The following is a 23,777-nucleotide window of genomic DNA, read 5'->3' as shown; positions in this document are numbered from 1 at the left end:
GACAAGGGTCTTGTTGAGAGCTGAGTGCGGCTCGGACGGGGCATTGCAAAGCCCGACTCGTAACGGCAAATTCTCGTCGCAGATGCTGTCAGATGCACGTGTGACTCTTTCACGATCCCAGGGCCAACCAAGCACTTCCCAGGAACGACCACTATGTCACCGCTTTCCTCTTTCAAGATGGCGATGATCGGATCTGATAAGCGAAGGAGCTGGTCAAGTGTCACAATAGACAATGGGTGTGGTTGCATTCTAACCGTAAACTGTCGCATTTACTTTCCGCGAGCTGGGGAAAAAGGAAACCAAAAAGATGCAGCATACATGGCCAAGATGGGCAACTGTTGGAGTTAACGATTCCTTATGTCCGTCTGCTTTTCTCACACTCACTTCAACTGTAAAAGGTTCGAGATCTTGAAAGATGTTGCAACTCAAAACCGGATACAAAGATTTGGAACAATTTGCCATTTGAGCTCCATCAAATGTGTCACTGCGGCGGCATCAACAATACGAAGACAGAAGAAAAGAAAAGTTTGCAAATGTCGCAGTCCCCATTGAAAACCGAAAAAGGACGTTGAAGCTTCCAGCGCCCGTCTTCAGGGATGTTAAAGATTGACGAATGGCAAGATCCCAGCCGGTGGTGGATTCGAAACCTGGGGAAAGTCGCTTGCTGCAAGGGACTAATGCAAAGAGACCTTCTTTTGCAGAAGAAGCACAGCTAAAAGACCCCAGCCCTGTTAGCGTCCTAGCAAAAGGGACTGGCCAGCTGGCGCCGGTTTCTTCTCTTCACTTTCGCATTCCATTCTTGCGGGGCGCTCGCGGGGGCGCATCTGCAGTTCTGCACCCACTTTCAGAACCCTCCACCACCACCGAGGGTTCCGTCCATCCACAGCCCTTCAATTCAATATCCACCAATTCCATCTTGTCCACCAGTTGACCGGGATCGAGAAGCGAGATCGAGAAGCGAGATCGAGAAGCTGATGGGGGAATCATGAATCCTACGGACCGCATTCGACCGGTTTGGAAGAGCGGGAGAAAGTGGCAGGAAGATATCGGCTGGAGGATACCATGGTTGCATGGCACCCGCGCACAGCCTCTGAAAGAATATCAAAGACGCAGATGGCCAAAAAGGGTGGAGGAGGAGGCAACGATGGACGCGTGTCACTGTTTACACGTACAAGTGCTACGCCGTAGACATACATCGCCATGACAATATGGAGTCGCAGCAAGGAGGTTCGAATCTGACAGAAGGCCAAGGAGACGAACCTGAGGACACAGACATGGCTGTGGTTTCGTTCTGTTGGTCAACATCTCTCCAGCCGTCTGAACCTGGAACACGGTCAGGGTCCATCGATGTTGAAACAGTTGAGGCCAAGCTGTTCTCTTGTGAGGTGAACGCCTCCGAACAGATAGTATACGTACATAGTCCGTCCTTGGGTCTTGTTGGTATCATGGACTGTCTCGGAGGGGATACTATCCAACTCTTCCCCATCACATTCTGACGTAGAGGTTATTGCTCTTAACAGCCCGTTGACACGAAGGAATCAAGTTCTCAAAGTTGGTTGAGAAGGCTCTTCAGCTTTCAACAGTTCACGTAATACAACTTCTCCAACTTCCACTTCCACTGCCGTGTCCTGTCAAGATCAGGTACCGAGTACAGCATCGGTGACTGACAAGAAAGCCCCCATCGAAGTCTATGCTCAACTATCGAAAAAGGTACTGCGGGACATAACTCCAAGTCAGAGATACTTTGTTGGAGCAACGGGAAGGCACGCTAGCATCTGACTAATTTGGCTCGTTTGGTCCCGAGTCCACCCGCGTAGCGACTCCAACAACGACGACAAGCCCCCGCAGCGAGAAACGGCACCCGCTAAACCACCCCTGGTTGCCTCCTTCCACAGAATCACTCGGCTCGGCGTGCAAACGGGTGGCAGGAGGAGACAGTCCGCCAGGGCGTCGATCGATGCAGTGGTCGGCCTGGCAGAAAAAAATCGCAAAAAAAAGCTACAAGCGACCAGTGATCATCCACATTTCAGTTATTCAGGGCATCCATCGTCCTGTACCCGGCACGCGGGCCACACACCGGGGCCGACACACTTCAAATAAACTACGCATCCATCCTGCCTTTTCCTCAACCACACGCAGTCAATCTTTCTTTTTTTTTTTTCACTTTTGGTTGTTTTCGAACAGCTTCCCTCCCAATACCCTCTTTACGAGATATTTACTCCCTAGATCGCGCGTTTGTTTGACGGCTTAACTGTCGTCAAATGAACCTGCAACTGCGCATCGACCCTTCTTACCCTGTAAGTCGACCACCGCTCCCATTCGTCCGTTATCTTTTTTCGGTGTTATCAGCTCCTGCCCTGCCCTCGCCATTCTCCAAACAACCTCATCAATATCGCCCGGATTATCGAACACCCCAACCGCCATGCTTTCCTCCTTTGCCTTCCTTTGTGTGGCAACAAAACATTCGGGAAAGGGAGGATAGGGCCAATATCAAGTTGCTATCATCATGTTTTGTGTGGCCCATCTCAAGTGGGGGATCTCGAAAGAACGGGTGGGGGAGTCGGTTATCATTGCACCAAAAAGCACCAAAAAGCACCAAAACACCAACACTCCGACATGTTTATATCGCCATATCAACAAATGACAAAAATGACCATGCTAACCCATCAACCCCAAAAACACAGACCCCTTCCTCCCCAGGTGTCTCCTAAATGCCCTCCGTCTACTCAACCGTCTTTCAGAACGTTATCCGCTCCGGATTCTCAAAGTCCTTCACCCACGGCTACGCCCAGTCATTCGTAGCTGCCACCCATCACAATGTTCTAAACCCCCAGAACAGGCCATCCTTTGCTCGGCGTAGCAGCACGAGATTGGGTGGCCGCCTCTCCAAGCTCGGTCTTCAGGATGCTTTCCGCACCAGCAGCAACCTGAACGCTGGCACTTCCGTCGAGGTTCGCCATGACAACAAGACGACGGCCCTCCCCAGCAATGCCGGTCTTCTGGATGCCTACTATGAGCAGCTGCAAAAGTCGCAGGCTGCCCAAGAGGCTGGAGAAGAACAAGATCAGGAATGGGTTCAGTTCCAGTTCCCAAAGCTTATCGAGTGGAAGCCAACAGCTGCTTCCGTCCTCGCTCAGGGAGACGCACATACACTCGCTTTGGCTGCCGACGAAGTTGCCCAACTAGATGATGGCGTCTCCCGGGTTCCGGCAGAGGCTGAGGCCGCCCTCGCTCACATCAACGCTAGAATCGAAGAGGAGATCGAGGTTCGGAAACAGCTAGAGGCCGTCGAGGAGGAACTCGAGTCTCTTCGGGCCACTTCGCCCGCCCTTGCCGAAAAGCTGGAGGAAGAGATTCGATCCCGATCCCGCACTCCGGCCTCTCACCTGCGCACCCCCGCCAGCGTCGCCCGGTCTGCCACTCCTCCGCTTGACGCTCAATCTATCAGCTACGCCGTCCACCTCACCAAGCTCTCCGAGGCTGCCCGCTATGCCGAGATTCCTGCCGTGTTCGAGGGCATGCTGCTCGCTAACATCCAGCCTATTGCGACCGCCTACAATGCCCTCCTCATGGCTGCTATTCACCTTCCCTCGGAGAAATCCGAGATTGTGTCCAAGGCCCTGGATGTCTACGCTGATATGCTCAAGCGCAAGGTATCTCCTGACAGTGATACCTACAACATTCTCGTTGGCTTGCTTGCCTCTCGCTCGCTCGAGGTGTTTGCTTCCAAGAGTCTTCTTCAGGATAAGCGTCTCCGCTTCGGTGGCATGGACGAGCCTGGCAAGTTCATGTTTGTCTCTCAGGAGCTCGATTATGCCATCCTTTGTGAGGACGATCGTCTGGACTTGGCTTTGAGGCTATTCCAGTCTTCCATGAAGTCTGACAAGGCTGCCTACTCTTCCGAGACTTATCACCAACTTATCTCTGCTTGTGCTCAGTCTGGTCGGGTGTCGGACATGCTTCACCTGTTTGAGCATCTGGAGGCGAACCGGGTAACTCCGTTCGCCGCCACCTTCCCCGCCATGATCACAGCATTCGCCAACGCGGGTGATTTGATCAGTGCCGTCGAGTGCTACAATGAGTACCGCAGCCTCGCCATTGCCAACGACAATGGCGAGCCCACTCTTCAGGATCGCCTCGACGCCCAGGTTTATGCTGCAGTCATCAATGCTTACGTTGTCTCTGACAAGCTTGAGGGCGCCATGAAGTTCTACAAGAAGATTGTTGAGGAGTACGACGTCAGCGTTGCGGATATTAAGGACGCTATCATCAGCGGTGGTTTCGTCAAGGGATTCCTCGACCGCGGTATCTACGAGGAAGCACTCCGCTGGGCCCAGAGCGTGGAGCAGGGTGCCAGGGGCCATGTCATGAGCCAAATTGCCATTGCGGCTGCCGACCATGGCTACAAGAACGTTGCTGTTTCTGCCTTCTCCACCATTGCCTCTCACGACGAGGCCGCCGATCCTGCAATTGCTTTGCTCGCCATGAGCGTGCGCCAAGCCGATGTTGCCAGTGCTGCCAGATACTGGGCCGCTCTTAGCCACCCTGAGGTCAAGGCCACTTCGTCCTTCATTGAGCCCACCGCCATGTTCGCTATTGCACTCATTGGCTCCGGCCAGGTTGTCGAAGGCTTGACTGAAGCCGAGCACATGTTCCATCGCATTCGCGAGAGTGCTACCGCTGAGACCAAGTCGCAGGTGGCTGATGAGATCGAGGAGGCTGCCGAGTTCATTCACGAGTTCATGGCTGCCCGCGGTGTCACTGACCCCCGTACGCTCCCATCGCCTGTCTCATACGCCCCTCAGACTTTCAGCGCTGCTCCGTACCCGGCTACTCCGGCCCCATCTATCGAGGACACCTTCGACCCATATGCTCACAGCACCGACTTCAAGGGCTCCGCGCTCATCTCCGAGGATCTTGAAGGCAATGGTCGCAAGGGGCCCAAGTTGAACGATGCTCTCGCTCGCTTCCGGAACATGCGCCGTGCTGGTCGTCATCCTCGCTACATCACCTATGCCAAGCTTATCTCTGCTGCTGCCCGCGACGGCAAGATGGATCTTTGCTTCGACATCCTCGCCATGGCCCGCACCGACGTCCCACTTCTCCCTCAGTATGCTGTCGTTCGCTACGGTTGGTCTTCGATCCTGGATGCCATGGTTGGTGCCTGCCTCACCTGGGGTGACAGGGCCGGCGCCGAGCAGTACCACCAAGAGCTGCTCGCCATGGGCTCTACTCCCTCTGCCAACACCTTCGGTCTCTACATCACTACCCTGAAGGAGTCTACCAAGACTTTCGATGAGGCTTCTGAAGCTGTCAAGATCTTCCACCGGGCCAAGGCTGAGGGCGTCGAACCCAGCTCGTTCCTCTACAACGCGCTGATCGGCAAGCTCGGCAAGGCTCGTCGCATCGATGACTGCCTCTTCTACTTCAACGAGATGCGCAAGATGGGTATCAAGCCTACCTCTGTCACCTACGGAACCATTGTCAACGCTCTCTGCCGCGTCAGCGACGAGAAGTTTGCCGAGGAGCTCTTCGACGAGATGGAGGCCATGCCCAACTACAAGGCCCGCCCCGCCCCTTACAACAGCATGATGCAGTTCTTCCTGACCACCAAGCGCGACAAGACCAAGGTCCTCGAGTACTTTGAGCGTATGAAGGCCAAGGGCATTTCCCCGACCTCGCACACGTTCAAGCTCCTCGTCGACACCCACGCCACCCTCGACCCCGTTGATCTGACCGCCGCCGAATCCGTTCTCGACATGATCCGTGCCTCCGGTCAGCATCCTGAGCCCGTCCACTACGCCTCTCTCATCCACGCCCGCGGCTGCGTCCTCCACGACATGGATGGCGCCCGCAAGGTCTTCGACTCGGTCATCAACGATGTCTCCATCGCTCCCAGCCCCTGTCTCTTCCAGGCTTTGTTCGAGGCCATGGTCGCCAACCACCACGTTGCCGATACCGAGCCCATTCTCGCTGAGATGCGCGCCAGGCGCATCGACATGACTCCGTACATCGCCAACACTCTTATCCATGGATGGGCGGCCGAGAAGAACATTGCCAAGGCGAAGGACATCTACGCCTCTGTTGGTCGCGAGAAGAGGGAGCCGAGCACTTACGAGGCCATGACCCGCGCGTTCCTCGCTGTTGAAGAGCGTGAGAGCGCCAAGGGTGTCGTGAGCGAGATGCTCGGTCGTGGGTATCCCAGTGCTGTTGTCAACAAGGTGCTGGAATTGCTTGGTGGCGGTAATGCTGAGGAGGCTTCTGCGTAGAGCAGCTGTCTCGAGTATTATCGTGTCGCGGTTTCTCTTTTTTCTTTTTTTTCCGGTTGTCTGATTTTGATCACGGCCTCCTCTTTTTTTTTTTTTTTTTTTTTTTTTTTTGGTTGGGAATGACTTTTTATGATACCCCCTCTAGCAAGAAAGTTTGCATCATGACATCATTGCTGATTGTGTTACGGTTTTACTGTTTTTCTTGGCTTCAAAGGGGGTATTATTGCAAAAAAAAAAAAAAGAGGTCATTTGGATTTGGGATGCAGGATGGATGGATAGAAGGAAGGAAGGAAAAAAAGAGAGGGGAGGCTATGATCTTGATTTTGTTTTTTCTTTACTTTTCTTTCCAAAAGTTATTTCTGGGCTGGATTCTTTGGGTCTGGTCATATCGGTCATATATCAGCGGGTGGCGTTCGGTGTCAAATTCTTCTTGGGTGGATGGCTTGGTTTCGAACCGGGGGCCCCGCCAGCCGACAATTGTGTGTTTCGGTCAGGTTGTGTGGCTCGGTTGATGGGCGGATGGGATGGGTTGAAAATAGAGGATTGGCCTTGCTTTCATTTTCTTTTTTCTGTTATACCGTTCCTGGGTGGGCGCTGCTACCTAGCTATGTACCATTTATCGGTGGAGGCTAGAAGGAAGGAAAGAAAGGAAAGGAGGACAGGCATGGCATGGCATGGCATGGAATGTATACCGCAACCACCACGTCAAGGCCAAACCGTTATAGACGTTTCGAGGAAACGAAATCTCCACTCTGCATAGTATTTAGAAGCAGAAAAAAACAATCAAAATGGTACCACCACCTGAAGAAGAAGAAGAATATCAAATTGTGATTGTGATTGTTTCATTTGTTCGAGGGTGAGCCCAAGATGTCTAGTTCAAATGCTGCTTATTTGCTGCTACCTCCAACCTTAATAGTACCAGAGAAAACCGATCCCAGGCGGTCTAAATGTTCCAACACTCCTATCCCAACCATCCTATCAGAAAACAAACCTCCATGTAACGGACTGAGGGATTGTACACAATCACTTGATTCAGAAACAGCGCATATGATAACTAGCTGGGGCAGAAAGTGGAGAAGAAAAAAGAGAAAGAAAAGAAAAAGAAGAAGAGAGAGAGAGAGAGAGAGAGAGAGAGAGAGAGAGAGAGAGAGAGAGAGAAAGAATGGAAAAGAGAGTAAAAAAGGGAAGAAAGGAAAATGAAATCCATTTGAACTTAACAGGTGCCTTATATAGGTAATCTAGGATAATGAACTGAGGCACTTGTCCCACAAAGAAGCTCAAGAGAGACAGAGAGAGGGAGAGAGTAACAAAGACGGATACTTTGCCTGCGTGCCTAGCAAACAAAGAACATGAACAAGAAAGTGTGTGTATGAGATAATGTAGCTAATGCGAAAATGGTGGGGTATTGGGGTACGGCTGGGTGTGTGAAAGTTGATTTATTAGGCGCTCAGCCAAGAGGGAAGAAGGAAGAGGGGGGAGAAAGAAGAGGAGAGAGAAGAGGAGAGAGAAGAGGAGAGAGAGGAGGAGAGAGAGGAGGAGAGAGAGGAGGATACCTTGAAATAGAAAAAGAAAAAAAATACAGAGAGAGTGAGGAAAAAAGAAGAGAAAAGAACATTAGCAGGAAGAAGGGAGAGGGGTGGAGATAGTCACCTCGACCAATCCATCCATAAGTATGCATCATCCAGGATATGGGCTCGAAAGAGTATCGACGCAGTGCCAGGCGTAAACTTCAATCGATTGGAGGTCGGGGGTTTTAAGTGCCTAGGTATGGATCATGGTATGTTTGAACTTGTTAGCACATGGTTCTGCGTATGGCTTGAAAGAAGGGGCGGATAAGGGATAGCTTACCTCCCCTTGAAGGGGTTGTTGCTACCCAGTGATGGCATGTGCTGGGCCTGGGATGGGATGATATCGGTTTGAACGCATGATGCTCGGTCGGTTGGGTGAGTATTACCTGCGAATTGTCAGTATAAGGGAGAAGGAGAAGAGAGTGGCTTACCTGAGGTATGATCTGTAAGTAGTTGTGACCGGCAGTTATCTTTCGGTTTATGTTGGTTTGACGTGGAACGAAAATCTGAGAGAAGTTGTTAGTTTGCTAGAAGGGGAAGTGAACTTACCTTACTTTAAGTCAGGTACCTACCTAGCTGGATCAGGGCGGCCTGGATATCTGTCCCTGTGGTAGTTAGGTTATTTGAAAAGTGCCGGGGGACTTACCTCCTGAGGAAGAAGTGTCGCTGGTTCGTTCCGGCCTAAGAAAAAGGAGTGAGATTTTCTGTGGACGGGGGTTCAACTTACCTATCTGTGAGTTATTGTATGGTCTGTTTGGCCTATGACTATCAGTTAGTTTGCCAAGAAGTGACTTACCCTCTGATGTATCGAGTTGAAGATGGCTCGGTCTCGTCGGGCATGTGAAGAGTGATTAGCTTTCCAAATGGAAGGGGTATTCTTACCTAGAGTGGTGAGATAGGGTCCGTTGTTTTCCGCTTCTGTCCGCAAAAGCCGCCCGAGTCTAGAGTAAGTAATCAGCATTAAGGGAAGGGATAAGGGACTTAGCTTGGAATAGCAGTATTGAGTGTCTTCGTCCTAAAGTTATCGTTAGCTTGTCAACAAAGGGGGGGTAACTTACCTGTGGACGGAGGTCCAGTTGTGAATTAGTTGGGTGCCTTATCGATGGGTTTCTGTTATGTGCTCGGTCAGCTTTTGAAGGGGGCCGGAATGTTGACTTACCCGTGCAGTATCGTGTCCCTACAAAGATCAGTGTCTTTGGCTCGTCCTAGAGGTCATCTCAGCTGTTTTGGATAGAAGGACACTGACCCACCTTGCGCTCTGATAGAGTGGCTCTGAAGTGATCCGTTCGGCCTAAGAAAAGGAGGTCAGCTCGTTGACGGCGGATAACTTACCTGGAAATTTTGGGCAATCCAGGGTGAGATCTGGGTGGGATTAACTGACTGCTGCAGTGGAATGAAATCCGAATCTAGAAGGAGTCGGCTGTCAAGTCAGGGTTGGGGTCAACGTACCTGAAGTATTGCCTCAGTGGAAGTGGGCTCTGTCTGGCCTAGAAAAAATCAATCAGCTTTCACGTCCTGGGGAGGTTGACTTACCTGGAAACCTGCCTTGGGTATATCGTCCTATAAAGCGGGTAGTTAGTTCTCAGGTTTAAGGGCCGGATCGACTTACCTATTGTTGGTTTACCGTCCTGGAGTTATTCTGTAGACAAGATGTCAGACTTCCAGCAAGAGGATGGAAGGATTACTCACCTGCAAATCACGGGCGTGTTTTTTGCGGGTTATGGTTCGGCCTAGAAGACAGACTTAGCTTTGGACCTAGAGGGGGTGAAATTACCTGTTATTGTCGCCTTGGGGACGTTGATTCTGTGAGAAAATTGTCAGCTTAAAGTCAGGGTAGGGATTTTCTTACCTGCCATCGTTGCCTTGTGGAGATGATCCTACGAGAGAGCTGTCAGTAGATAACCAGGGGAAGGAGTGGACTTACCTGTGAACTAATCTTCCGGTAGGAGTTGACCTGTGGATGAGCAGTTAGCAGAGAAATCAGGGAGGAGTGACTTACTTAGAAAATTTCGAGTTTCGAAAAGGGTAAGTAAGGTAGCCTGTGAGAGAAATGTAAGCTTTATGCGAGGAAGAACGGGACTTACCTGTAATAAGTTTTACGTTCCTCAATATAATCGTCTAGTGATAGTCTGGTGGATAGATGGTCAGCGTTGGAATAAGGAAAGACTAACTTACCTGCAATGAAGTGCCCTGGTGAAAATCCTCGTTAGAATATCCTAAGAAAATCATCAGCTTTAAACTGAAAGAAGGGGTGACTTACTTGTGAGAGAAGATTGTGGTCCCGAGGCTGTTTCTGTAGGAGTGGTTAGCTTGGTACAAGAGGTAGAGGAATTACTCAACTGGAAGTGAAACTGGGATCGGTAATCCTCAAGTGAGATTATAGTGAGTAGTGATGGATTCGTTTCGAAACGGTGATGTCGGATGTTGTCTGCAAACGATGATTAGCTTCGCTTCGATATGTCAGAACGGATGAAGTCCTTCTTTGATACTTAGTCGTGATATCCGTTGTCGAAGTCGATGGTGTGCTTGGTATTCATGAATCCATGTCGTGATTTAAAGATGTGCTGCTTGATGACTTCTCACAAACAACTTCCAGAAACGCAGAGGGGACCACAGCCATTTATACACAATGTCTCTATGGACAATAAGAGAGCCTCTTGCGGCCCATCCCGTGAACAATGGATTGTTTCTCGAATGGGCCTCGGATGGAAACAAAGAGTGTCTGCCCTGCCTTTTCTCCGGGGAAGTATCCCGGTCTTTATCAACCACCTTCGTTCAATGCCTGATAAGAACCATTGGCTGAGATTCTCTCCCCAAGTACACGGGAGTTCACTTTTAGTTCCCCGGCCATTGTGGGCTATTGGTAACATGCGGGTGTGGCTTTTTGTTGTTCTTCGGAAGTCGGATCCTGCTCCCCCGGCTTTGTCGAGAACCGGATACCGGGTCGGCCTCGAGTCCCTAGCCAAAACAAGAGCCATAATCTTGGACAATGGGCTAAGCCTTGAGAGGTGGTTCACGGCTGTGTTCCGAATCAGTCACCAGAGACAGAGACTGCCCTGGGTGCGAAGAAAAGGACATGATGTTGATGTAGGATTGCAATAGCATCTGACATTTGACATCTGCACGGGTTGTTTCTGAGTAGACACGCAGAACGCATTTTAAGCACAAAGTAAGACAAAGCCCATGAAAAAGTCTTGCAGCAGTGGAAGATAGAGGCAGTAAAAAGGCAAATCGTTCGAAAGGAAAAGGCAAAAAGAAACATGATACAAACGCAGATCGTAGCAGAAGAAAAAAGCAAAAGTTATGACAAGAGTGGGATTCGAACCCACGCCCTTTCGGACTGCGATACTCAGGAATCCTGAACACAGCGCCTTAGACCGCTCGGCCATCTTGCCTTGATTGTTGTTGAAGATGCCTTAACGGCAAGAACCTATAATGACAATAACAATTGCTGCAATCCTCTGGTTCCGATATGAAAACAACAAGGCTAGTTCGCGGTAGCATGAGTTGAGTTGGACACTTGCCGAAATAAAAAATCACAGAACGATGGCCCCGTAGGGAAATGGCTTCGTCGCAATGACCATAAAAAAGTCATTGCGAGCGACGCACAACACAAGGTTGGGGAAGACGGTATAACAGAATGAAGAAAACAGTGTGAAGACAATCCAAAACTCCCATTTGTTCCGTTAGATACATTCTCAGGCACCTTGACCGGGTAAGTATGCCATGCCCCCCAAATAACCATAAGCTGATGACAATTCAGAGACAGTACACGTGTATGCTGTCCTGCAAAACGATCGAAAGATGTTTTCCCGGCACTTGAAACCGAAAAGCTGGCGATCAACGCCTGATAAACCGCAACAATCATTCCGAGCTCTGCTGAGCTCTCTCCACAACCAGACAGAAATAACAGCATGATCTGTTGTTCAAACTCTACTTCTCACCTCATCAGAGGATCGCACGAAAGCAACCGCTCTCTTTTGCGTTCCCTAGACCTAGTCATCACTTAAGCAATGACAATAGTCTGGCGACCCAGTCCATCGCCCCAAATGCCGACAACCGACATCAAGAAGGCAACACCAGCCACAGCGCTCTGGACAATGTTCTTCTTCAAGAATACCTCCACGTTGGCGCGGACCTCCTCGCCATTGACATTGGCCAGCTCCTCCTCGACATCCGAAGTCGCCTCGCTGTGGGAAGCCGAATCACCGAGAACCTCGTAGCTAGCCTCCAAGCCGCGGGGCGTGCTGCTCTTCTTCTTCTGCTGGCTGCTGCGGGCGGTCACGAACGAGACGGAGGACATGCCGGATGAGAACGAGGCGGGGACAGCGGGGGTGATGAAGCTGAAGTAAGGGCCGAACAAGCCCGAGGTGATGAAGCGGGAGCCGAACACGAGCAGCGAGGTGTAGATCAGGTACGGGTGACGATAGGCGCACGGGGAGAGGTAGTAGGCGATGGCGAAGGCGGAGCCCGAGACCGTGCTCAGTGTGCGCAGGTGCTTCTTGGCCGAGATGGAAAGCGATTCGAGCGCGCGCGCGGCATCGTTTGCGGAGGGAAGGGTCAGGAGGGCGGGGATGGTGAGTGTCGAGAGGGTGAAAGACACGCCCTATGGATATTGCTGGTTAGTGATTGAATATTCAAATGATAGTGTGATAAGTCGGAGCTAAGCGGGGAAGCTTGAATCTTCGGTTGCACCGTTCAGGAGCGTGGTTGGAAGAAGATGATTGCCGAAGTAAAGCAATTGTGCCGACAGCGAAAAGGATGGAAGAGATGCGGGAGAGATGGACATACTGTTAGCAGGCCGAGGGACACGGTCCCTACGAACTTGAGGACGGAAACGCCTCTCGTAGTCATGATTGCGACTTGGCCGTCAACGAAGCCGATGATGCGAGGGGACGATGTAAGATGGAAATGGTTGGTTCACAAAAAGGTCTGGAATCTCGGCGCGTGTCAGGTCAAGAGATGGATGTCAAAGGCAAAATCCGAGTCTAGCTTCCTCAGCTTGGGAAGTGGGGGATCACATTTGGGTGCTATCGTCACGGTCCGCACAGAGGTCCCGCAGCACATGCGATAGCGGGCAGTCAGTCCACCGTCACGGTCGCACACGGCACACAACGCCCATCATCACTGCCAGCCAGTCCCGTTCTCCCGACACCTGACGAGGGGTCACCACGATGAGGGAAATACGGTCCATTTTACCACACGTCTTTGTTCACTTTCGGAACTCTTTCCCCGTGTGGCTTGACATTCGAGTCCTTTCAAATGTTTGAAAACTTCCGGCCGTTAAGGTGACAGAAGCGGAGAGAAGCATGGACCACTTGCGTCATTGTGAAGCTGAAGCTCCTCCCCAGATTCTGTTGACAGCCCACGTTAAACCCTAACCCTTCAACGATCTTGAATGTTGAAATATCAGCCATGGGGAAACGGCTCGGAGAACTCAACACCACAATCACTTCTGAGGGGCTTGCCATTCTTCAATTCGTGTTCTTCTGAAATCTGCAGGATAACATCTGGAATGCGAAGAAAACTAAACGGTCTTGAACAAGGCATCAACCAGGTGTCGAGGATCATACGCTGTCGTATTGACTGTTGTCTCGAGTCGTCCACCTTCTCGCCGAGACTTTCTGATAATGTCACCCAGCCAAGTAAGTCCACCCATTTCACGTTTATAAGTGACCTTTCCAATTATAACCATCACATACGACCATAGATGGTAGAAAACTCGGGATCCCGTCCGCTCTCCCATAGATAAGCTACCAATCGCCTGACTAGTAGTTGGGTCGGTGACGACCAGCGAATCCCAGGTGTTGTATGTTCTTTTCTCTTTTTTGTCTCTTTTCTCTTTTTTGTCTCTTTTTACTAATGTTGAATCGTTTTGCTATTGGAACCGGGATTTGGATAGGAAAATTCCGATAGCTTCTTGGGTTTCCGGTTGTCCAGATGATACGAGGATTAAACCCGAGTGGAACATCTCGAAGATTTGTCTCCCGTTTACCTCTACACATGGGTACCTTTACTGTACTGGCTTACTAGTACATGGAACGTCATGAAGCCGCCAAGGATCAACAGTTAATGTCAAGAATTAGCTATTCGTGCTATGAAACCTTCATCGGCCAACTTCCCCTGAGACAAGCTGAGCAGCCAGAGAAGAAATAAAAAGCAAACTATTGTGAGACGGAAACCTGCGGCAGACAGATACTGAAACCATTGAAAGCAGATTACCGGTGTCCGACGGGATGGAGTAGGTGATAAGGGATAGCCCGGATGGTAGGTAGGTACTCCCATTACACCAATCCACGACCACCCCATCCAACACGTCGTCGTCGAACGCACCCGACCTTAGCAACCGGCGTTGGCAACGACAACGCGCCAGTTACCCTCCATGAGAACCGATCCGGCAACCTTATCGTCCACGGAGCAAAGCTCGACAACCTGCTTGGCCGCATCGGCAATCTGCTTGTAGCTGTCGAGTTCCAGCTCGTAGTTGTTCTGTTTTGTCAAGAGTGTTAGTTGATTTGCAGTTGTCCATGCGTGTCGGGCAGTTAGTCAGTCAACCAAAACTTACCATGTTGCACCAATAGATGGCAGCACCATAACTGCAACTAACCCTACCGCAGTTGGCATAGGGTCCATCACCACTGAAGGGCTGGTTCTTGGGCTTGCCGTCGATAATTCCGGCAAGGGTGATGATACCCTGCTCGATGCGCTTCTTGGAGCAGTAAAGGTAGACGTGGGTTTGTAACAGGACACGAGACTGGGAAGCTGTAACTCACTTGGAGGATCGACACCATGACGACTATGAAAAGGGTGGTTAGCTTTTGGGAAAGCATTGTCGCGGTAAAGTGATGAGATCGATATTGTTGGTGGTCGGTCTTGATCCAGAGATGGTCTGGCGAGTTGGGTCTAGAAAATTATGGTTTGGAAATGGAAATGGAAGCCTACCTTTATACCTCCAAAATTCAATGAAGCAGGCCTGCGAACCTTGAGAACCCACTAGGTTAGGTAATCATGCTGCCGTGAAGGGCTCATGCTGCTGTGAAGGGTGATGATTCCGGACTAAAGGGTTGTGAATGGCATGAAGGTTCTGAAGAAGGCCCCTGCGGCGACGTCCCGTGGTGAAGTGTAGTATATTTTGCCCTTCACCCACGCCTGGGACACATCAAGAGGTGTGAATGTTAGTTCACGATATGTTGGCGCTATCCGTGGCGGTTGAGCCGTGAATGGCATTCACGGCTCCCATTCACGGCTCGCTGGTCGACATCAATATCTTTTACACTTAACGCACACGGCTTCTGTCCATCCCCAATACTCCTCCCCGAGGTCGCGAAAGTTGATATAGTGCATCCAGCATGACGACCGGATGAGGAACAGTTACCGGTCTGCAACTGTCAACCCAGTCACCGTTGTCCCGACAGCACTCCTCCATTTCGTCTTAAACTGATCACAATTCTCACCACTAACATATACACCCCAGTCAGGTGCATGGTACGATATCTGCTCTGCCATCATACTGCCACTGAGTTCCCCATACTCATGATAATTTGCGCCGCTTATGATAAGTGGTTTAGTGAACTGTATGCACTTCAGAGGTTCAGCATACCTAGGTATGGATCTCCATTTCCTCGCTCGCTTGAGGTTAAGCCACTTGATCCGTATATTGTGACTTATGGCCAGACTTCCGTACTGTCCACGGCATAATGCAACGGTTTACCGCTCTCCGCGCCGTACCAAGCTCTCTCGCGCAATGTGCGGGCCAAGTTTTGACTTTCCCTCCAGAACGGTTGAGCCGTCTAAACCGCACCTATACGGACTGGATCCCACCCGTGCTTTCAAGACGGTGTTTCTAGCGGCCGTAGGAGGCTTGGTGGCAACTCTTGGGCAATGGCGGAGAACGAAGCTCGATGAAGGCATGATCGGTATGGGTATGGGTGTTGCTGTCCGCAGCGAGGATATAGATTGCACGTAGCTATGAAATGATCCGCGAACGGTTATCTCTAGACGTGGTTTGTCTTCAAGCTGAATGGAAGGAAAGGAGTCAAAACAGGAATAAGTAACGACATATGGCAGAGCCTATTCATGCCATAGTATTCGGTTCGTTATAGATGACCAGGTAGATAGGGTTCGTGCGATTCACGGTTTTGTGACAGTGTACGGCCGGGTTATGAAGACGACAAAGGGAAAATGTGGTTCAAAGGAAGCAGACGCGCACTGTATAAATCATTAGCTGGCTTTGTTTTACCGCTCAGATTAGGGATAGGATCAATAAAACAGGAACGATTCGATTCCTCGGAAAACAAACAAGTCCTCCTACATAGGAAATGACCCTTGTGGTACTGTGAAAAGAGTGAAATAGTGAAATACTTGTAGGCGTGCAATAAAAAAGATCCCTTGAAATGTGCATTTAGACACTTGTCCACCCACCCTAATTACTCCTGAAGGAAGCTCTCCGATACTGGCCGTGATCTTAGGAAAGACCCGAAATGATATCTCGTCCGCTGCTGAGACCACGAAAGTTAACATGGTGCAAAATGACTGACGCAAAGAAAGCATTGCGCGGCAAGCATTAGTGGGTCAGGGTATCGAGTGCTAGTAATATATCAGCTCCTCGAAGTCCAGTGTAGCAACACCCAACCACCACGGCCTTGAAATCCACTTACGCGGTAACAGTAAGACAGACCAGATGGGGATCGGGGTAAACAAAGACACAGGCAGACCCGGGAGGAAAGAGAAAAATCCTTGACCTGATCAACTTGTCCACTGTATTACTCAAGAAAGTCCTTCGTCTGCTTTTCTAGAACCGGCTCCAAACACGCTTTGTAGGTGGGTATATCTCTCTTGCCCACATTCGGCGCCTCCTCCACTGCTTGAAACTCCACGTTTAATCCAACGCCATCCTCCAAAGACCATCACCAAGGAAATGCGCCTCCTCGATAACCGGTCCCTTACCCTTCTCCTTAATCTCCTTAGTCCCCGCAACCAGCACTCCAACAGCGCACGCTTCCTCCTTGCCTTCAGCAACGACAACAACCGGCTCGCCCTTCTCCAGCTCGCGACTCCAGTGTCCCTCCTCATCCGCACCCTCGTTAGGCACCTCGATATCGTCCGCGTTCTCGGTCTCAGCAGCGCTCTTCTCCCTCGGTGGCCTCTCATGCGGCATCGGCAGACGCCCACCCTTACTCGTCAAACCGGGGGCCATCAGGGTGGCGCCCGACAGGACGAAACGGATGGCGCCGCGGTCTATCCTGATGGTGGGGAAGCATTGCGGGAAGCGGTGGACGAGCTTGAGATGGGGCACGATGGTGTTTTGTTGCGAAGGGGTGTCGGCCTGGAAGAACAGCGGGGTGGTGCTGTCAATGACATACAGGGAGACGCGGTCGGGAAGCTTGATCTGCTCGAGCGAGGCCTTCTTGGGGATGATGTCGTCGATGAAAGGCGTCAGGAGCGGGTAGGTGGTCAAGAGTGACTGGCGCAGGTTGCGCTGGATCGAGGATTTGAGCTTTTGTTTGGGCGAGGGGGTAATGCTGTTGGAGAGAAGGGTTAGCGGGTGTTAAAGAGATGTTGCGGTGGCGGGTAGGCAGTAGAGCAGCATTGGTTAGGGACCAGGAAAGGGAAGGGTAGAAGCAGGTGAGTTTGGAACAGTGGATGTCATACTCCTTCTTGAACATGTTGGCGGTATTTGCGACTTCGCAGTTTTGAAAGATTAAGTGTTTGTAATATATGAGAACTGTATATCGGGGTCCGTAATCGTGGTATTGGACCGTGGCGCTGTGGTTCTGTTGGAATTGAAATGGACAAAGGAGCTCCGCGGTGGAATCAATGGAACTGGCGACTTGTCGCGACGGGCGATTGATGGCGGGGGAGGGGAAGAAGTCGAAGGTGGGGCCTCGAACTCGGCTTGCCAAGACTCCCTTGCTGGGATCTGTGCAGCAGACAAGTTACAACAGCCGCGCAAAAGCTGCCGGAGACTAGGGTGTCGTCATAGCGGAGCCGATAGAGGGACGGTCAACGACGATAAGGGCCAGCCTTTCTACGAGTAGAAGGGGTTGACATGGGGTCTCCGGGGCAACCGATTTATCAACAGCCGTCAAGGTGCTCATTAGAAGACAAAACAAAGGCATGGTAGAGTGTTATATGTAAATTCATCGCAGTCGTAAAACACAGCGCCATGCTGGTATCTCCAATCCTCAATAAACTTCCAAAGTCATGTCATCATGTCCTGAAGACTGATATAGCCGTCTCTGTCACCGTCACCGCTCTTTGTCCCTCTCTAACCGTGGACAACATGGCTGACCTTTCCATCCTCGCCAACATGTACGTTGAGACGGTCAGGGTTGAAATCCTTGGTAACCATCGTACCCGGCTCGATGATGCGTGTTGGCTGTGGGAGATCGGACTTGCAGAAGGTCTGAGAAAAAAAGAAAGAGTCAGCTTTACTTGTCCTCAAAACACGCATCTCGGTGAGAGGGTGGTCTTACAGTCTCCGAAGTGTGATCAGCGAGCGTCTTGCCGCACAACTTGTTCATCCACTCCTCCGTCTTAGCGACCGCGGGGTCGTTGGTGGTGACGCCGGGAACAACGAGAGGCATATTGTTGGATGTTCGTAGTGTCAAAATTGAATATGGTGTTTTGTTTGAAGGTAGTGTTTTGAGTGGTTTTAACGCGCAAATGTCTTGGGCTTAACGTGAGATGTTGTTGTTGTTGTTGTTGTCTTCGCTATGGTGGCTCTTCTTATAAGAGACCCTCACACTTCCCCTCAGTGCGCTGGAAGCCAAGGCGATGACGTAGCACCGTTAATGCTTATCGCTAATTACCGTTGCATTGAATCTGCTAAGCCACGTTGGGTCACGGGTTCATGTGAGGCTTGCGGTTGGTTTGACCAGAAAACAGAAAGCTGTTTGCCCATCCAAGAAATCTTGATTTCACAAGGAAATGGGTTAACATTCAGTGAAACTTTCTACGTGCCAGTGAAATGGCAATGGGTCACTCGACCTGCTGTTACGCGGTTATCCTTCGGTGCCCAAATCTTGCAGCAATCCAGCTAAGGACCCATCTCATTCATCAACCACTCGTTCTCGAGTCCAATAACCCGTCAACCAAACAAGCAACTGCGGACGATGAAGAAGAGGAAGGATCGCGAGGCGTTGGTATGGGCTTCAAAGGTCCTGCCGCCGCTGCAGCTACAGGCGGTCAAGGACTGGGATGGGTACCGCCGACACAACAGCAGAAAGAGAAGAGTGCGGGGGCGAGAAACAAAGATGAAATAGCGAGCGGCGGGCTTTCTCTCTATCACGTCGAGGAGAAGAAAGAGGAGCTTTCAAAGGAAGGAACAAGAATAATTTGGGAACAAAATATAGGAAATGATCTCAACGGAGTCGACGGAGGACTGATGGGTTTGAAACAAACCGTAAAAGGCAAGGGAATGAATGAATGAATGGGAAGGCGGAAGTGGAAGCACTTGTCGAGGCTGCGGTGCGGTGCTACCTCTACCTAGGTCTGAAGCCGCCGAAGGTCGTTGCGGTACCCGTCAATCTCCTGTGTTCCTGTCAGTAACGCAATGTAGGCCAAGCTATTGGGGCCTAGATGTTCTGTGACTGCGGATCTGTCTGAAGGGTGAGGAGACTCCGGGGGAGTGACGTCGTCGCCCGAGGAAGAAGAAGTGTTGCCTTCCGTGGATGGTGTCAACAAGTGCCCGTTGCTTTCGTCGGAGCTGGTGTTCATCATATCGTCGGGGGCGGCAGCGGCGACAGCGGCGACAGCGGCGACAGCGGCAGTTGGGGTTGGCTCCCAAGTTGGTGAGAAGAGGGGGTTGCTTGGTTGTGGTGGCAAGGGGGGAAGCAGCAGATTCTCTGCTGTGTTTGTTGACTCTTCGCCCCCCTCGATCGATTGTTGACTCTCCGGTGGGTTTGAGTTCTTAGGGGACCGCCTTCGGAGTTTCCTCTTTTCTTTCTTCTTCAATTTCCGTGCTGCTTTGGGGTCCTCTTGCTCTTGCTGCTTTGGCTTCTTTTCTTCTTCTTCTTCCTGCTTCCGCTTCTTCTTCTGCTCCTCCCTTTTCAACCTCGCCTCTTCCGCCTCCTGGCGCTGTCTCTCCAGCAGCGCCTCTCTTTTCTGTTCTTTTCGAGCCAGGGTTTCCCGGTTGCGCTTCTGTTGTTCTTCGAGATTCCTTTGCCTGTCGGCCTCCCTCGCCGCTTCCTCGGCCTTTCTCTTCCGTTCGGCTTCTTCTCTCTGAAGCGTCGTCTTGGCCTTCTGCTCCTTCCGGAGTTGTTTTTTCTCCTCGGACCCCTTGCGTTTCTCCTCGTTTGCACATTTCACGCAAGGGTGATACGCCCCGTGATGACCCTTCCGGCCGTGGATCTTGCAGGGCGTCCAATGTCCCTTTTTGAGGCAGGTTAGATCGCCCACGGCGCCGCACTGCGGGCTGTTCAACAAAATATTTCGTTAGCAGCGGGGATCCTCCAGCGGTCCGGAACGAGGTGAGTGTGGAAGTGCATGGACGCGGCTATCGTGAAAATCTGGATCTTGTGAGATCGAATCCCCCGAAAAATTGCTGATAACTAAGGGCGTGTTCGTTAAGGCAGTAAGTAGCACAGTGACAGAAGCCTTTTTCTGGTGGCCGAAACCCCTTTGGGTTAGGGACAGAAGAGCTTCTCTTACTGCACTACTGCCGGAACGAACACGGCCTAAGCCGCCATCTTAGCACAGGATATGTTGGGGGTTGGACTCACCAGTGATGCACCGGCTTTTTGGAAGGCATTGCGCGATGTTCGTATTCTCCCAACGTGTGCCAATGCAAGTGATGGTCGGCTGGCTGGCTCTACTCCCAGGGGAATCTGTCGGGTCGTTGATGTTGGCCCCTTTGGCTGTTGATAGCAAAGGTGATAGACGGAGTTTGACGGTTGGTGACTGGTCGGCTGGGCTCAGGAGTCGATGGACGACCAGTGTGTAGGTATTTGACCGACCTTGTCAACGGTGGAGGGAACGGGTGTCGCCTGGAGGTTGCTGGTCGGCGGGTAGAGGGCTCCGGAGTCGATGGGTGTCCCTGATATGGTTGAGTGATGACGGGCGGCTGGTCGATCGTTGACGTTTTCTCATGTAGGAAAATTTCCGCTCGAGATTGAAGGCTGGCAAAATCAAGAGAGATGCTTTTCCGCGTGCTGTGAAGAAAAAAAAGCTGTTTGAGGTTAGAAGATCAGCAGTTAGGCGTCCAGAGGAGCAGCCATTTTCGTGTGGAAGCACTTTGTTTCTCAAGGTTTGAAGGTTGGAAATACCTACCTCTAGGTAAGTGAATGGCTTTTCCGTAAGAGTTGCTTTTCCGGATGCTGAGAAGGAATGTTTGAGGTTGAAGGATTGGAAAAATCAGAAAATGTCACGTTTGGAAAAACCAAGGGGAGAGTATCGAATAATCTCGAAAAATCCGGCTTTATAAATCTCCCTTTTGGAGGCAGGACAGGGCAGCACAGGGCACACGCAAAGCCCAGTCAGCCAGCATACACCAGCAGATGTACCTATCCCGTTAGTAATGACTTGAGGATAATATTTATGTTTATAACCTGCGTGCGTATATAATTACCGGGTATACTCTATACAGACCCTAACCCCTCCTGCCATCGAAAGGGTATTTTACAAGGCCGAATTTCCCGATATTATTCAGTACTCGCGGATGAGAACTGGGGGGAAGATCGGGGGCTGAGTAGCTGGGTCAGGTATATGCGCAAGCCATGTACATATGCAGTCCTCGGTTTTCAATCATTATTATACGTCCGATACGATTCTTTTTTTTTTTGTGAATCCTGGCCTTGAAAATCATTGCCAGACGCTGTTCATGCGCTTCCGCCGTTCCGGGTTTCCTGTTTCCTTTACTTCTTTTCAAGTTTACACTTTCTCTAATGGACACGTTGTATATGGAGGTGTCCTCATACCTATACTGAATGCATATTTTCCCCTGCATATATGCTTGCGCATCTACAGTTGGTGCAAGCTGTTGCTCTCGGAGGTGCGCATGTCAGATAGACATAATGACCGTAGGATCATCATCCTTGGCCGGATGGCATATATGGTCCAGCCAAGGACTATTGAGATGCATGACATAACGAACCGTCCGTCAATATACCTTCCCCCTCCTCACATTGTCCACGGGCGTCTCTGCGGCCTCCCTCGAAAAAGAATCGCATCAGAAGCTGTCCGGAAATATGCGTTTCTGATACCGCTCCCCCATGAAATGGTCAATACAAGGCCCGCGGCCTCCGCTCCAGCTCAATGGGGCGGTTCAGGTGCATTGCATGCATGTATGTGGAAAGGAACACCAGGGCTATCGCTCCTTCGAATCCCATAGGGGCAAATATCTAAATGGGGAAATTTGTCAGTGCAGTTACCAAAGAAGCAGAGAAAAGTGGATATGACTGCTGCCTGGTTCACAAGTTGATGCACAAGTTTGGCGTGAGCTCCGGTCAAGGAACGTGCCGTGAATTCTCGATGGAACGACCTACGTACTTATGCCCCCAAAATATCAGAGTTAAACGAAAAAAGGGAGGTCTCGAACTCAAAGGGTTATCCTGGTGAGTTTCAACTTCCACTCATGTTGTTTGTCGAGGAGAAGGAGGAAGGAACTGCTGAGCCTGGCGAGACGCGGTTTTTTTTTGGCGGCGCAATGAGTTTTGTACGTGAGTGGCAGTGACGGGCAAGATCCTTCCTGACTTCCAGCCTCTGGCACTGCTGTCAACACAATCTGTGGCCCTTTTTTCCTGCTTTAACTAAGAACCTGAGCCAACTTGTGTGAGCCCCGATTTCGAAGTATACAAGAATTTCAACACATGCAAAGGAGGGTTCGAAGTCAGTTTGGCGCCAACCGACTCAATTCGCCAGGGCAAAGAACTTGCCAAATCCGGTTGTATAAAGCGATCACGCCAACTTTAAGCCAGGAAAATAATTGAATTGATATGTCAGAACCCCTGCGAAGCTTCACTAAAGGAGGCACATCCAAAGCCACGAAGTACCTGAACAGTAAATATTGCCTCACGAACCTGAGGGACAGACACTTCCCCTGAGCCCAAGCCGTTGCTTGCGGCATCCGCCACCACCGGGATTTTTTCTGTAGGCGGTGGCCGTGAGTAGAAGTCTAGAACCATTTCCACCGTCCGTGTTCGTGTGTACAACCCTGCATACCCCCACGGTTTTAGGTGGGAAGGAAGAATCCGAGCATCAGCCTCCTCGGATAATTCGATCCCAAAGCGGTTGTAGCGTGGTCTGGGGTAAGCTAACATCTACTCAGTACCAGACTTTGAAGAAACTGGGGTAAACTTATAAGGACGACAGATTCTGGCCTAAGGACTAACGAATACCGGGGTGTTGTTGAGGGTTTCGCGAAACGCTGTACAACCGGACTTGATGATACCGAACGAAGTGTCAATCAAGGGGGACCGGACGGCATTGATACAACGATCAATCCCACAAAGGAGATATCGAACGACCACTTTTCGGCGTGAGTCCTCTTGACTAACATCATTGATGAGTGCTATTGTTTTATCTCGGGATCCTCAAAAGCAGAAAGCTCAACGAAGAAGACATGCACTCATCACTTAACTCATAGGATTGCATTATATTAACCTCGTGATCACTCGAGTCCGAGCTCAAAGCTTAGATCCTTTCTGTTCCGAAGACAAAAAAACCGTTTGTAAAAGATCGTGAGAGTTTTCGTCACGTCAAGTGGCGTAGTCGTTGTCAAAAATCGCCCAAAAAGATGATACCCCCACAAGGCTCCCGCCGCATACGGAATCATTTTGCTGAGAAGCACGTCGTCGCCTTAGGAGGCGTCAAATTACGATATTGAACCAGACACTTGCGGAGTTTGGTAACACAAGGCTCAGTCAATATGTAACCATTCCACGTTCCGAGAAGGATTCAACACCAAGGCCAAGACTGTAATGTGATGAACGACTTTACCTCG

The 23,777-nt window shown here is 50.7% G+C and overlaps 6 protein-coding genes and 1 non-coding gene across 7 annotated transcripts; 1 reads left to right on the top strand and 6 right to left on the bottom strand.

Annotated features, from left to right (window-relative positions):
• Nucleotides 1-2,687: 2,687 nt before the first annotated feature.
• On the top strand, nucleotides 2,688-6,269 carry SMAC4_03757 (uncharacterized protein; the record flags this gene model as incomplete). Its single annotated transcript, XM_003347612.2, has 1 exon — nucleotides 2,688-6,269. The coding sequence occupies exon 1, from the start codon at nucleotides 2,712-2,714 to the stop codon at nucleotides 6,267-6,269; it is 3,558 nt and encodes a 1,185-aa protein (XP_003347660.1). The 5' UTR covers nucleotides 2,688-2,711.
• A 4,872-nt stretch (nucleotides 6,270-11,141) lies between these two features.
• Nucleotides 11,142-11,232, bottom strand: SMAC4_13462. The gene is given in 2 exon segments: nucleotides 11,142-11,183; nucleotides 11,195-11,232. It is a non-coding gene; the product is annotated as a tRNA-Leu (tRNA).
• A 195-nt stretch (nucleotides 11,233-11,427) lies between these two features.
• On the bottom strand, nucleotides 11,428-12,837 carry SMAC4_03759 (uncharacterized protein). Its single transcript, XM_003347613.2, has 2 exons — nucleotides 12,629-12,837; nucleotides 11,428-12,443 (listed from the first exon to the last, which is right to left on the bottom strand). Exons 1-2 carry the CDS (start codon nucleotides 12,689-12,691, stop codon nucleotides 11,844-11,846), a joined length of 663 nt encoding a protein of 220 aa, XP_003347661.2. The 5' UTR covers nucleotides 12,692-12,837; the 3' UTR covers nucleotides 11,428-11,843.
• A 1,339-nt stretch (nucleotides 12,838-14,176) lies between these two features.
• SMAC4_03760 (uncharacterized protein) lies at nucleotides 14,177-14,667 on the bottom strand (the record flags this gene model as incomplete). The annotated part of the gene is made up of 3 exons (XM_003347614.1): nucleotides 14,177-14,326; nucleotides 14,403-14,546; nucleotides 14,611-14,667. The coding sequence occupies 3 exons, from the start codon at nucleotides 14,665-14,667 to the stop codon at nucleotides 14,177-14,179; spliced, it is 351 nt and encodes a 116-aa protein (XP_003347662.1).
• A 1,878-nt stretch (nucleotides 14,668-16,545) lies between these two features.
• On the bottom strand, nucleotides 16,546-17,646 carry SMAC4_03761 (uncharacterized protein). Its single transcript, XM_003347615.2, has 2 exons — nucleotides 17,489-17,646; nucleotides 16,546-17,358 (listed from the first exon to the last, which is right to left on the bottom strand). Exons 1-2 carry the CDS (start codon nucleotides 17,500-17,502, stop codon nucleotides 16,716-16,718), a joined length of 657 nt encoding a protein of 218 aa, XP_003347663.1. The 5' UTR covers nucleotides 17,503-17,646; the 3' UTR covers nucleotides 16,546-16,715.
• Nucleotides 17,647-17,966: 320 nt separating this feature from the next.
• SMAC4_03762 (uncharacterized protein) lies at nucleotides 17,967-18,532 on the bottom strand. The gene is made up of 2 exons (XM_003347616.2): nucleotides 18,313-18,532; nucleotides 17,967-18,242 (listed from the first exon to the last, which is right to left on the bottom strand). Exons 1-2 carry the CDS (start codon nucleotides 18,421-18,423, stop codon nucleotides 18,105-18,107), a joined length of 249 nt encoding a protein of 82 aa, XP_003347664.1. The 5' UTR covers nucleotides 18,424-18,532; the 3' UTR covers nucleotides 17,967-18,104.
• Nucleotides 18,533-19,324: 792 nt separating this feature from the next.
• Nucleotides 19,325-20,588, bottom strand: SMAC4_03763 (uncharacterized protein; the record flags this gene model as incomplete). The annotated part of the gene is made up of 2 exons (XM_003347617.2): nucleotides 19,325-20,252; nucleotides 20,560-20,588. 2 exons carry the CDS (start codon nucleotides 20,586-20,588, stop codon nucleotides 19,325-19,327), a joined length of 957 nt encoding a protein of 318 aa, XP_003347665.2.
• Between the last annotated feature and the right edge of the window lie 3,189 nt (nucleotides 20,589-23,777).

The sequence above is a fragment of the Sordaria macrospora genome, chromosome 3 (assembly GCF_033870435.1).
Source record: "Sordaria macrospora chromosome 3, complete sequence".
Lineage (NCBI taxonomy): Eukaryota > Fungi > Ascomycota > Sordariomycetes > Sordariales > Sordariaceae > Sordaria > Sordaria macrospora.
This window is presented reverse-complemented; position numbering and strand designations above follow the sequence as displayed.